Source organism: Fusarium oxysporum, chromosome 9 (assembly GCF_000149955.1).
Source record: "Fusarium oxysporum f. sp. lycopersici 4287 chromosome 9, whole genome shotgun sequence".
In the NCBI taxonomy this organism is placed as follows: Eukaryota; Fungi; Ascomycota; class Sordariomycetes; order Hypocreales; family Nectriaceae; genus Fusarium; species Fusarium oxysporum.
Window position 1 is genome coordinate 1,627,082 of NC_030994.1, and position 11,741 is coordinate 1,638,822.

The window sequence follows — 11,741 nt, forward strand, 5'->3', positions numbered from 1 at the left end:
CAATAAGCGAAAATCCGATAGGTTAGTAGAGGAGAAAAATACTAGTCCTCTTGATTTAATTAGTGTTGAACTCTCATCTACATCTCTCTTTCATCTATTACACCATTACATCAGAGATCAAACAAACTAATATGAAACTTGACCTCAAGCTTTCTTGGTTTGTTTAGACCTCTTTGGGGCGATCTTCTTGAGCACTGGCTTTTCAAACTTCAGCATAACACCGACCAGCTTCCACAGTACCCAGGCGAAACCTAGCGAAACAGCAATTGCCGTGCCTGACCTGATTGTATCTATGCCCTCGAGCTTAAGGACAGGGACGGTGACACGGTTCATAAGTCTGCCCCCACCCTCTGGTTGAGGGGTGACGTGCCAGAAGGCAGTGTCTCGAGGGAAAAGATTGTCATAGCCAATATGGAGACGATCAAATGGGTTCTCCAGCGTCTCCTCCCCTGAGGAGCATGCCCAGAAGACAGCAGGATAGGGAACCTCGGCCTCGGCTTGGCCAGTCACTGAAGGCTTAAGGTATCGCAGGTGAAGAGGGATCTCAACATTCCACGGCTGCCCTTCTTCAGAGGTAGGTGGCGCGAGCTCAAGCAGAATACTGGACCCCCATGCCTCAGTGGCATATGCTGGTGCTTCCAAGTCCACGGGTAGAGTTGTGTATCGCAAAGCTGTCAAGTTCTTGGAGGCCAGGAACAAATCGTCTCCTAGTTGATAACGATCCGCAAATATGGTCTTGGGTAATGTCAAGAATGCGTATGGCGCACACTCGCCCTCGGCGCTTGGAGGCTTGTTAGAGCTGAAGCTGAGCTGAAGAGTTGGGTGAAGCCCTGTGGGTGTGAGAAATCTAGATGTAAAGACAGATTCATCTCGACGGTGTCGGGCTGGGAAGGTGAAGATGGTTGGCGAAGGCTTTTTCTTGTCGCCAAGTACGGATAGAACGCCAGCGACACCAAGTTCATTCTCCTTTATGTTTGGTTGCGAGCGGTCGTCGACAAAAATGCCAACTTCGACCCTTCTTTCAGTTGATGCAGGAACAGCAACGGTTTGGGGTCGAAGAGGCCATAGTGCAGAAGCGACAAGAGCTTTTGTAGACTTATCAAAGGACAAGTCCAAGCTAGTCGCGGTCAACAAGCTTCGTAGTCGGGCGTTACAAACGGTGTCCAGTTCAGGGCAGAACTCCTGAGAGCTAACAGTTATGAAGGAGTGTAGATCTTCCAGTGCTTGATGAAATGAGAAGTTCGGGGCTGTGGAGGTAGCTGGTTGCTTAAACTCAGTGAAAGCCTGTTACTGGTGAGCATCTTGTTAGTTAGATGGCTTATGGAACCCACCTCTGGCTTCGAACAGGCCAATGGCCCAAACCTCTGGAGCCAGCCACAAAGTTTTGTTCTAGGATATTGGGTTAGTGTTTCAAGTGGCCGCAACTCGAGTTCACGACGTACGGGTTACATGAGTTTGGGGATTCCGGAGTCACATAGACATGAAGCCCTGGTGAAATTCGTGAAGTGAAAGGGTCGAGTGTCTCGGATTTGACAGGGCTAGCCCATCTGATATGGAGAGCCTCATACTCTTGGAGTATATCGGTGAGCTCACTAGGCAACTCGTCGAAGGGGATAGTGAGTTTATCCTGACGAACTGATTCGATTTGAGGCCCAAGTAATCCAGCTTCTTGGTTGTCCAACTCCTCAGGATCAAGGGTATAGTCGTTGTGGATAAACGTGACACGCTCACGCATGATGGCGGTAGTTGATGCTTGCTCCTGTTGTGGTGTGTGTTGCTTAGGTATACAAACTGTCTCTCAGCTTAGTATGGAAGCTACCTGAGAGCTTTCAAGGAAGCTTGTCGCGTGTGGATAAACTCTAGAGTAGGCTTAGATCGCGTTTGGAGTATGAGCTATGAGCTAGCCAATAAAAAAAAGATTTTATGTTTCTGCCTTGTTTATGAATCGCTTCGTAGTTGCGCTCGGTGTGTGAATTGGTTGACAGAGGCTTCCCCCAAAAGGTGACGTTGGTTTTGGTGACGGAATCTTGAAGTGGTTGGCCAAAGCTCTTGAAAGAAGCAATCAAGTATCCAGTACACGTGGATTGTATGGACATCAGGCACTGGCTGGTGTCACCGAATACCCGAGCCCCTGCCCCTCGTACTCTTCCTCTTTGGTTACCGCCAGCGACTCGGCGCTAAGCTTATTCGGGGACCGACACTCGATCCATTTCAAACTTGAGGAAGGGACGGGTGAGTCTGCCACACGCCGCCTCGGTCGCGAATTGAAGAAAGTCGCTCCAACGATCATCCCTCCCCGTTTCCATAATCTCCTGCCGTCGAGATGATAATACCACAACAGAATCTAGAATTCCCCCCTCTTACATACTCATTGCTGCCTCCGTGAAACGACGCTCGACCGTAGATACATACATACTACCAACGATACGCTGTACGATACGACCATGCCTTTTTCCAAGTGAGCCGACAAACGCTGTAGCTTTAGAGCACGATACCCACCCACATTGAGAGCGAGACAATAGAACCACATCTGAACTGCCCAGATCTCGATTCTAGCGACCAAAAGTGTAGATATAACCAAGAGTCAGCAGTCAAGTTGCGACAGAGGCGGTTGAGTGTTCTGGCTGGTCCGCGAAACAACCCGTACATTCACAAGTTGCGCATTCGACGCCATGGCCGATCATCAACCATACGTTACTATACGCTCGCGGAGACCTGTCGAAGGTCCAGGCTCAAGAAGCACTGGCCCTCCTATGGTGTGTCTGATCCTTTACTTCGTTCAAACATAAGGCAGTGACTTACAAAAATGCGACTTCCTAGGCCGCATCTAGTGGGGGAGATTACTATGCCAGGTCTGCAACTCATGACACAAGCCGTACTAGTTTTCATGTCAAACACATCGGCCAATTCGCACAAAGACTTGAAGATGTCAGTCTCTATTATCCGTCACAAGAACAGTCTCTAAACTCTTCTCCAGTCCGCCGCCCGCGCTTTTCCTAATCGTGGGAGGTCCTCAGCCAGATACAGCAAAGTGCAAGCATTGTTATTACACTGGAACTCGGATGATCTCTTCGTTATTCCTGAATTGGAAGACCTTGAAAAGTGTTTGAGTGAGGACTATGGCTTTAACACTGACATATTTGCCATCCCTTCAGAGAACTCCCATCTGGAGTTGATGATGCGCATAGGGCAACTGATCAAGGATCATGAGTCCCAGGATACATTGTTTGTTGTCTACTACGGTGGGCATGCCAGAATCGACGAGTCCCGGCAAAGTACCTGGTGTGCGTAAGTAGTTCTAATCGCAAGCATGTAATGAAGATCGTCTAACTTTTATCAGTACCCGCGAAGCGAATTCGCCATGGCTTCAGTAAGACCCTCCTCAACCCGTATCCAACCACACGTCTAACGAGAAAAGGTGGTCTGCAATTCAGACTCTACTCGAACGCTCACTATCAGATGTCCTCATTCTGTTAGATTGCTGCGCTGGGGCTGCAAGTGCAACTTTTCCCAGCGGAGCCAGTATCACTGAGACCATCTCAGCTTCGAGCTGGGACGCCATTGCACCTGATCCCGGACGTTACTCTTTCACCAATGCCCTTATTGAAGTGCTTCAAGAGTGGCGTGTCCGAGCCTTCTCCGCTGCTATGCTCCACGCCGAGGTTCTTGCTCGATTAAAACATCCTCGACCCATCACCATCAATGGCAAATACTTTGAGGCCCGATCGACCCCTGTGCATTTCATGATGACTTCCAACCACAAAGCGCCAAGCATCGAAATGTCTCGGATGTCTCGCGGCGATAACTTGCCATCTCCTGAGTTACTGCCGATACCAGCGATGGTCCATGAGACTGGCCGAGCGGCTGATTCTACCACGCCTGTCTCACGGAATGACTACATGTTTACTGAACCCAACGAAGATACTCCTCATGTCATGATTTCTTTGGCGTTGGAGGATGACCAGCGGCTTGATATCAACGCATGGGAGCAATGGCTTGGCGCTTTCCCTGCTATGGCCAAATATGTCAAGGTTCAGGGTGTTTTCAAGAGTCACTCAACAATGCTCCTTGTCTCCATGCCGGTCTCTATCTGGGACTTGCTGCCAGAAGACCATGCAACATCGTTCGTTGCTTTTATCAGATCGAATAACTTGATGACTCAGAAGCCCCGAAACCAATCGGTGCCGACCTTGGTTCCCGCAAACCGTTATCCGGTTGAAAATGACAGCGCATCGTTCATTTCTGGTGTTTCGGGTACAACCTTTGTACCTACAGAACTTACGGGGTTGACTGGCCAGATGGGAGCTTTTCGGGATCCTGCGTACGGCAGGCAAACCGGAACTGTGGTCAGGAGTACTCTCCCGCCAATTCAGCAGCTCTCGCCCTTGCATATGCCATCACAGCCCGGATCACCGCCTCAGAGCTTACCGCAGCGATCCATGAGACCGATGCATTCCACAACATCTCTTACCACACTACAGAGGCAACAGTCGTCGTCATCTTTGGGGGGTAGTGGAAACCTGACGAGACAGATGATTATGAATCAACAGCAAGCTCTGCGACGTACCACTTTTGGCTCTGATGTTCCAGAACCCAAGAAGTTCTCCCCTCATGTGGAGAAACGTCTAGAGGAATACTACCAGACTGAGCCATTGCCCAACGATGGCCAGAAAGCGTTTTTCGCCTCAAACCTGGGAGTAGAACCATGGCATGTTGAAGTCTGGTTCCATCATCGGAGAGAGAGGGATGCGTTTTCCCAACGATTCGCAGCCCTGAGAGTCGAAGATTCGAAAGCCGGTGCTCACGAAGGGCCCCGCATGATCTTGCCAGCGAATCTAAGTGAACTTTTGGACATATCTTTACCAGGTCAGAGTCTTTTACTCGATCTTCGGTCATCGACGGAATTCCAGAGGTCGCACATCAGGGGTGCAATCCATTTGCGTGCTCCTCAATCCTTCCTACGCCCAGCTTCTCTAGATATGATTGAGCGGGCCTTCCCCGACGCACAAAGTCGGAGGACATTCTCACGCTGGCAGCAAGCGAGATGTATTGTATTCTACTCACGTGGGCTTGAGTACCCCTGGGAGTGCCCCTCAGCCGATATATTGCTGGAGAAGCTCTGGGCATGTGGCTGGCACGGACGATGCTTCATTTTGAAAGGACATTATCGAGAGTTCAGTGACTCATTCGGCAAACACGTATACCGCGCTCAAGACAGCGATGCCGAGAAAGGGCCTCCCAAGGAAGCACCTATCAGTGAAGGCATGCCAAGCAATGAGAGGGAGCTTGCTGCCCTTTTCGCACGATTGGAAACAGAGGATCAGACACTTCACCTCAGTTCATCTCCTGGGCATAACGAGGAGCGAACCACAGCACTAGTAGAACAAGAAAAGGCCCTTGAGAGTGAGTTTCAAACCCATTTCCCTGCACTCTTCAAGAAGGCACAAGACGTTCACGGTGTTGGACGATCTGATGACGAAACCTTTGTCACCAAGGCGCAAATGGTAGAGTACCTGGATCGCGGCTTGACCAAAATTCGAGATGGCCAAGCTTCCCAAGCAGAAGCCACTGTTTATGAGCCAGGTCATTCGAAATTGGCAGCCGACAGTTACTTTGACCGGACAAATGTAAATCGAGAGTCGGACGAGTACGTCGAAGTTCCTCGTGGAGACGAAGTAGCATCAGATGGGAGTCCGCAGATGACAAGCAAGGGTAAGGAAATAAGGGCGGTGTCATCCCCGGACGAGATAACTCGAAGAGGGCGAGGAGGCGGACTTTTGAATAAGGTGTTCCGAAGGACATAGTCAAGGGCATACGGGTTATGATTTACGTATCATGCATAGATCGATCTCGAATCAGATCTGGGAGTTCATTCTGGAGGGATAATAGAGCGATAGAGGTGGGAGTTTATATCTAGTCCTCGTGATAACGAGACATAAAACCAAAGGCTTCCAGCTGTCTTTTTATTCTGCTTCTCATGTTACAGCTTGTTGAAATCATCAAGGACGTTGATGTTTGTTTACATCGTGGCTTTCACCAGCAAATGGTCGTCATTCTATTAATTGTCAACCTGAACATCGACAGACAACATCAAAGGACAACTCTCGCATACCTACTCATCAAACTCAGTCGTCGTTCAATGACGGCCGTCAGAACTTCACTGTTCCTCTTCTTAGTCTCCTCCATTTTGGCTTTCATCATTTAAAAGGACCATCCTGTTCACTATGTGTGCCCACGCGTTACAGTGTATGCCCGGAGTGCGAGAAATGAGTTAAATAGATAAATTTACGGATGACAGTTATCGTGAAATTCAGTAACACTATGACACAACAACTTACAGCGACTCCAATAGCCATATGTGAATACGGCAGTTGTTCTTGAATGAATAACGTTCCAAATAACACTATGTGAACAATCACCAACTGTGATAATGATACATTCTTAAACTTAGTCACCCTACAACCGGGCAGTCGCTACTCGGGAGTATGCTTCAACATCTTCACGGCATGTCACTGAGGATCATAGCAAATTACCAAGTTGGTATTCAGTGGTGATACTCGAGCCAAGTTACCTTGGCCTTCCTTAGTGTTCTACGCCTCCTGATCGATGGGATCACAACAGCCCAGATACCGCAGGGCGATAGGCGTCTTTATACGCTCGATATTTCCGCTCAGTACAATCTGATTCTTGCTGTTTATGTTGGCTATCAAAACTTGTTCAATGTGTGGCAGGTCGGCCTGGTCTTCAGCTGAGATGCCGACAAACTCCCGAATGGCCTGAATCAGGCTGTCCATATGTTGCGAACTCGGTGTGACGGTACGCAGACAACGGACAAGGGAGTGAAGTCAGGAAGCCTTCTCAGGAGATGCAAAGGACACCTCGGGTCACGGTAGAGGGTAACACGAGTGGGTTAGTGGGTGCATGGCATATCGTAAAGGGGAGAGTTTGTCGGGGGGATATACGGAGTGTGCTAAAGCGGAAAGATACAGGACGCAACAACGCTTCATCAACAAAAGCAATGTTTCATGCTGTAGAACTGCTGTACAGGTACGAATAGCACAATATCTGTCCGTTGTAGGATTTCGGGATGGCCTATAAAGGGGGAAAAGACAGTGGCTGTGGGTCACCCATATCTGAGCAATACAACTGCAGAGTAGTATGCAGTAGTATTATGGCGGCTTTCAAGGCCAGCATAAGCTCAAGGTTAACTCAACTACCTAGTTAGCTGAGTGCTTGGGGAACAGGGGCGACGTAGCCCACATGCCGGTGCCATACAGCAAAGGATTGAGATGTCGTAGCATTCATCAATATCAATCATCATCATCCGAGACTGGCGCGGAGCACGGAGCACCGGCTGAAGAAGAAAAATGGCCGACCAAGAGGCCGAACCGGGGAAAGGGTCCGTGGCCTGGGGCCAAGGGACGCCCGGCCACGGCGGCTCAAGATGGGTTTGGTGTCCGTCTGACAGGACGCTCAGGCCAACCGCTTCAAAGTACGGTATCGTGTCACGGCAGACTGGGGCATGACAGCAGACAGCCTAGGAGAGACAAACACAAGACCATGGTTCTCAATCGCTTCTCTTTTTGTTTGGGAGACGCCTTTCTACCGCTACCATCGCGGTGGGTACCATTGGGTCGAAATAGATATGACCCTGAAGAGTTGCTTTTTGGCCGTGGGTTGTAGGGATTGTTGGGCTGCATTGCTCGACCTGATGAGCTATTCGTATAACATCCAATACAATGGATGGCCTAGTATATGCTAAGCACAAACTTTCCTCCATGATACACACCAACCTCTTCGTTGCAAACGGAGTTAACTGAACAGCCAACCAGCATAAAATATGTCTTTCCATGGAACTTGAAGTTTCACAATGCCGACACCGTTGCATTTCCCGATCGTCCTAGCCCAGAATGGTGCCTGACAGTCAATTGCACAAAATTACCTTGATCGATCCATACAACAGAACCAGGTCAACGAGATCCTAGCGACTCTTGGCCGGGGCCATGTCGAGTGATAATACCCGGATTCTTTGATAGGACGTGAATATGACCAATGCAGGTGGGGGGGATAAGTGGAAAAAGAAAAGAGAATGAAACTTGTCAGGATGCAATCAATCGTCTGTTCAGGAGTCGCTTCTATTTCTGTTACACGTTAGTTAACATGAACCTGGTGTCTCCTCTCAAACATAGTTGACCAGGATCAGGCGTTCGCTTGCTCATATGTCAACAATGACAGGAACTTGGGCCCTTGATTAGTTTGCAAAGATCTGATAAAATCCCAACCAGACATGATGCTGCGAAGGGAGGGGTATGATCTTAGAATACACAATTACCTCAACTCTCGTGAGAGGACGGACGAAGACACCCACAACTTCCTGGTCAAAATGAAATGCCAATCGCTTGCCATCTATGGTGGATACACACCCACGATGTATGTTACCCTCTGTTTCGTGGCAGGCAAAAATTCTTTGCCATCATTATCATCATATAATAATAATAATGCATCCGACCACAGTAGTCGGTGTTGGTATCGCATAAACGATGGTCTCATGACAGGCATTATGCAGCTTGTAATATGCATGCACGGAAAGGAAGAGACCTCGGCCATAGGCAACTACTTCCGCGATCATGCACTGATATCCTGATTGATATCGTTCAACAGAATCTCAGTGCGACCTCGGGGCGAACGCCGTTCGATCGAGGCGGGGTGATACTGCTTGCACAACAAGGAGTAATTAAGTGGCTTGTGTTGCAACACGGTTCCGAAATGCATTGATGATATGCTGGTCAAGGTCTGACCAAAGCTGTCCGAACTTGTGTAAGATCATAAAGAAGAGTACAAGAGTAGCGGAAAACGCAATAGCCGCTGAGGAGGGCACACGATGGATTCATCGAACTGTAGGTATATCGCTGAAGAGGCCAGATGCAGGGGATCCGATGTGGCAGTTGATTCAGATGGCCTGCCGCTGAGGGTCCCGCCTTGCCAGGATGCCCCTGTTAAAGAGACAGTTCTACCGTACCGGATGTTTGAAACTGTAGGTGAGTGTCCCCGCGGATCATGTTGCTTGCTGTTCGCGGTATCGAGCGAATATGGCATGAACGAGTCATGCGAGTAGGTAGAGGGAACTTTGTTTTTAACAAGATGCGATGACCTGCACGGAATCTTTGTAGCCCCGAATTTGCTGTTAATTGATACTGACTGACTGACACGTGAACGTTCTACCTCACAGCCACCAGCGAGTTCCGAGGTTGGGGTGATCATATGAGACAAGCAATCAGATTCAAAACCAGTGTTTTCGACGATTTGGCCAGTGATACTCAGGTTATTAGACTGGCGATGCCACCGTCACCGCTTTTCTTTGTGTACCAGTCTGACAAAACAAAGTCGTATACTGAGTGATCTGTGTATGTCCCCTGAGCTTGTACTTGGTGAGGGAGGAACACAGCCTGCAAGACTCTTGGCTATCCATATGCGAAGAACATACGTCTTCCGAAAGTCTACATGAAAACACACTGGTCTTCTGGCTTTAGCCAAGTAATCACGTGTGAGTGAAAACAAATCGGGCTTTGGAAATTATCCGCCGTCAGACAGAAGAAAGTAAAACTTGCTCGGACGTTCAAGAATGGAAGGAAGATTGGATCTAACTGGCATCTTTGTCTTTCATCGTTTTGAGCATACAGAAAGCCGTTGATATGGTATAGGTGCCAGCACATGCAGGTCATTATGACGAAGGACAACCTGGCAAAAGCGAGATAAGCGACGGCGTAGTCTTGAACGCTATCCAATCGGCTGGATACTGGCAACTTTGGATCCTGAACCGTGGCGGCAAGGGGCGATATTAGTCCGCATGTTATGGTATTGTGAGTGACAGGATTGCTTTTTGCTGTCAGGAGCAGTAACCACTAGGGAGACTTGGCGCATCTGATGAAGAACGCCCCCACGTTATGGAAAGTACACTTTAGGACTTGTGTAATGTACTGTGAGCTGTGCTACTGTCCTAGATCTGGTATGGCAAGGCCGATGAACTCATGCAAGGCGGTGAGTTTTGTCGAGAATAAATCTGGACATAGACGGAGACTTTTTTTTCTCGCGACGCCTTTTCATGGATCGTTGACAGACAAATGATGGATGGTGACACAGAGATGAGACTGGGGTGTCCCGCAAAATATGTCAAAAGCCAGATCTGCTCGGCGCCAGATTTGTTGGTTTTGCGGGCCCGCCAGCTCCCAATAACTGGTAGGTCAGGGGTGCCCTGAAAGCCCCTCCCGACCAACGGGCTCTGCCGTGAGATGGAAATGTCAATGGCTGTGACCACTGACTGATGAGTGATTGGGAGTTTTAGAACGGGATGAACAAGACAGCTAGGGTGCTGGGTCGGCTATTCTTTTCCTAGTGCAGCCCATCTTGCGAATGCATCCCTGGATCCCTCCGGTCCATTATGGGGGTTGACAGCGAGAGTCTGAACGAACAACAGAGGGTATGCGGCTTGGTAGCATACATGATTTTGAACGAACAACCGAACTGAGGTTGTCTCACTGCGGGTGAGATACCTACATGAAGGGGCCCTGAGGGCCATGCGGGGTGCGACAGGAGGCAGCCACCACGTCTTGTCCAGCAGCCAGGGTTCGCATGGGCAAGAGGTGTATGTACAGTATGGGTATGACCTTACCCAGCATTATGTGTGTGAATGGAGGAGCATGGCCTGCATACTTTGCATAGCCGGCACAACGATGTGGGTCAGATCAATGTCGATGAACAAAACAACCTTCTTTAGAACGATGATATGCATAGCGAATAAAGAAAGACCTGGACCCAACTTTAGTTGGACCATGACTTGGAAAGCTTCACGGTCATCCAGCAAAATGTCTCAAATTCATGCGTGACAGAAATACAGGCCTATTCTGGCTTCTCTATAGCCATCAATGAAAGGGCATGCCACCGGGACCCCAACTGAACAGCCTGAACAAGTGTTGTGCACACTTCCGGCCCGTCCAAATTGCTGTCAGTGCGTAGGGTTGTGATCGGAAGGATTCTGAGGCATCTCCGTTGTGCAGTTTGACAGATGTGGATAGACTAGAGGATTGCCGTAGGGATTTATTCATAGCCGAAGGTCTGGCAAAAATTGATCGGCAAGAGGAGGCCCGGCGCAACTCCGAGGTGAAAGATGAGTGGTCAGCTCAAGATGTTGGGATACTCCTGTGGGCAAGGTGTACCCGGGCACCCTTGTCTGAAGCCTTGAGAATGGGGCGACTTGTGCACACACCAGCTCTGACAGAGATCCTAGCAGGCATGCTGAGTCGCAGCCCTGGACATGGCTACTATAATAGAACAGGATGAAGTAATAACGTGCAAGCTCGAGATGCTGTATCCGTCCCGATGGAGGTCTAGTTGGGCGGCCGATGCCAAGGAAATAACTCTTAGAACCAGGGTTTCGCTAGTGATGACCCTGGTACTGTAACCGACGTGGTCTGAACTGCATGCACCTGGATTAGTGATCTTGTCCATGGATTGACCGTTGAGGAAATGAGATGGGTGGTTGCGATGCACGTACCGCTCAACGGCGTGCTGATCAGCATACCTCTTGGCATGAAATCAAGTGTTTGTTAGTTAGTGAGTTAGCTTGCAGTAGGTAATCTCGAAGCATGAATCTTGCTTGTGGTGGCGTAGAGATTGGTAGATGATCCATTATACTGTTCAAGATGGGAGCTGGAAAGAAACTTGCACTCGACTACCTATCGATC

The 11,741-nt window shown here is 49.2% G+C and overlaps 5 protein-coding genes across 7 annotated transcripts; 2 read left to right on the forward strand and 3 right to left on the reverse strand.

Moving 5' to 3' along the window:
- Positions 1 to 5: 5 nt before the first annotated feature.
- FOXG_09420 (protein PBN1) lies at positions 6 to 2,023 on the reverse strand. The gene is made up of 3 exons (XM_018388568.1): positions 1,443 to 2,023; positions 1,332 to 1,389; positions 6 to 1,284 (listed from the first exon to the last, which is right to left on the reverse strand). The coding sequence occupies exons 1-3, from the start codon at positions 1,733 to 1,735 to the stop codon at positions 145 to 147; spliced, it is 1,491 nt and encodes a 496-aa protein (XP_018246651.1). The 5' UTR covers positions 1,736 to 2,023; the 3' UTR covers positions 6 to 144.
- A 204-nt stretch (positions 2,024 to 2,227) lies between these two features.
- FOXG_09421 (uncharacterized protein) lies at positions 2,228 to 6,255 on the forward strand. Of its 3 annotated transcripts, XM_018388569.1 has the most exons (5): positions 2,228 to 2,756; positions 2,821 to 2,928; positions 2,978 to 3,288; positions 3,341 to 3,370; positions 3,419 to 6,255. In XM_018388569.1, the coding sequence occupies exons 1-5, from the start codon at positions 2,673 to 2,675 to the stop codon at positions 5,802 to 5,804; spliced, it is 2,919 nt and encodes a 972-aa protein (XP_018246652.1). In that variant the 5' UTR covers positions 2,228 to 2,672; the 3' UTR covers positions 5,805 to 6,255. The 3 variants fall into 3 exon arrangements, with proteins under 3 accessions (XP_018246652.1, XP_018246653.1, XP_018246654.1); XM_018388570.1 differs by having other exon boundaries at positions 2,821 to 3,288; XM_018388571.1 differs by lacking the exons at positions 2,228 to 2,756; positions 2,821 to 2,928; positions 2,978 to 3,288 and having other exon boundaries at positions 3,309 to 3,370.
- Positions 6,256 to 7,367: 1,112 nt separating this feature from the next.
- FOXG_20045 (uncharacterized protein) lies at positions 7,368 to 7,526 on the forward strand (the record flags this gene model as incomplete). Its single annotated transcript, XM_018400323.1, has 1 exon — positions 7,368 to 7,526. The coding sequence occupies one exon, from the start codon at positions 7,368 to 7,370 to the stop codon at positions 7,524 to 7,526; it is 159 nt and encodes a 52-aa protein (XP_018246655.1).
- FOXG_20046 (uncharacterized protein) lies at positions 7,389 to 10,137 on the reverse strand. The gene has a single exon (XM_018400324.1). It carries the CDS (start codon positions 9,259 to 9,261, stop codon positions 8,824 to 8,826), a length of 438 nt encoding a protein of 145 aa, XP_018246656.1. The 5' UTR covers positions 9,262 to 10,137; the 3' UTR covers positions 7,389 to 8,823.
- Positions 10,138 to 11,035: 898 nt separating this feature from the next.
- Positions 11,036 to 11,597, reverse strand: FOXG_20047 (uncharacterized protein). Its single transcript, XM_018400325.1, has 2 exons — positions 11,579 to 11,597; positions 11,036 to 11,473 (listed from the first exon to the last, which is right to left on the reverse strand). The coding sequence occupies exon 2, from the start codon at positions 11,289 to 11,291 to the stop codon at positions 11,178 to 11,180; it is 114 nt and encodes a 37-aa protein (XP_018246657.1). The 5' UTR covers positions 11,292 to 11,473; positions 11,579 to 11,597; the 3' UTR covers positions 11,036 to 11,177.
- Between the last annotated feature and the right edge of the window lie 144 nt (positions 11,598 to 11,741).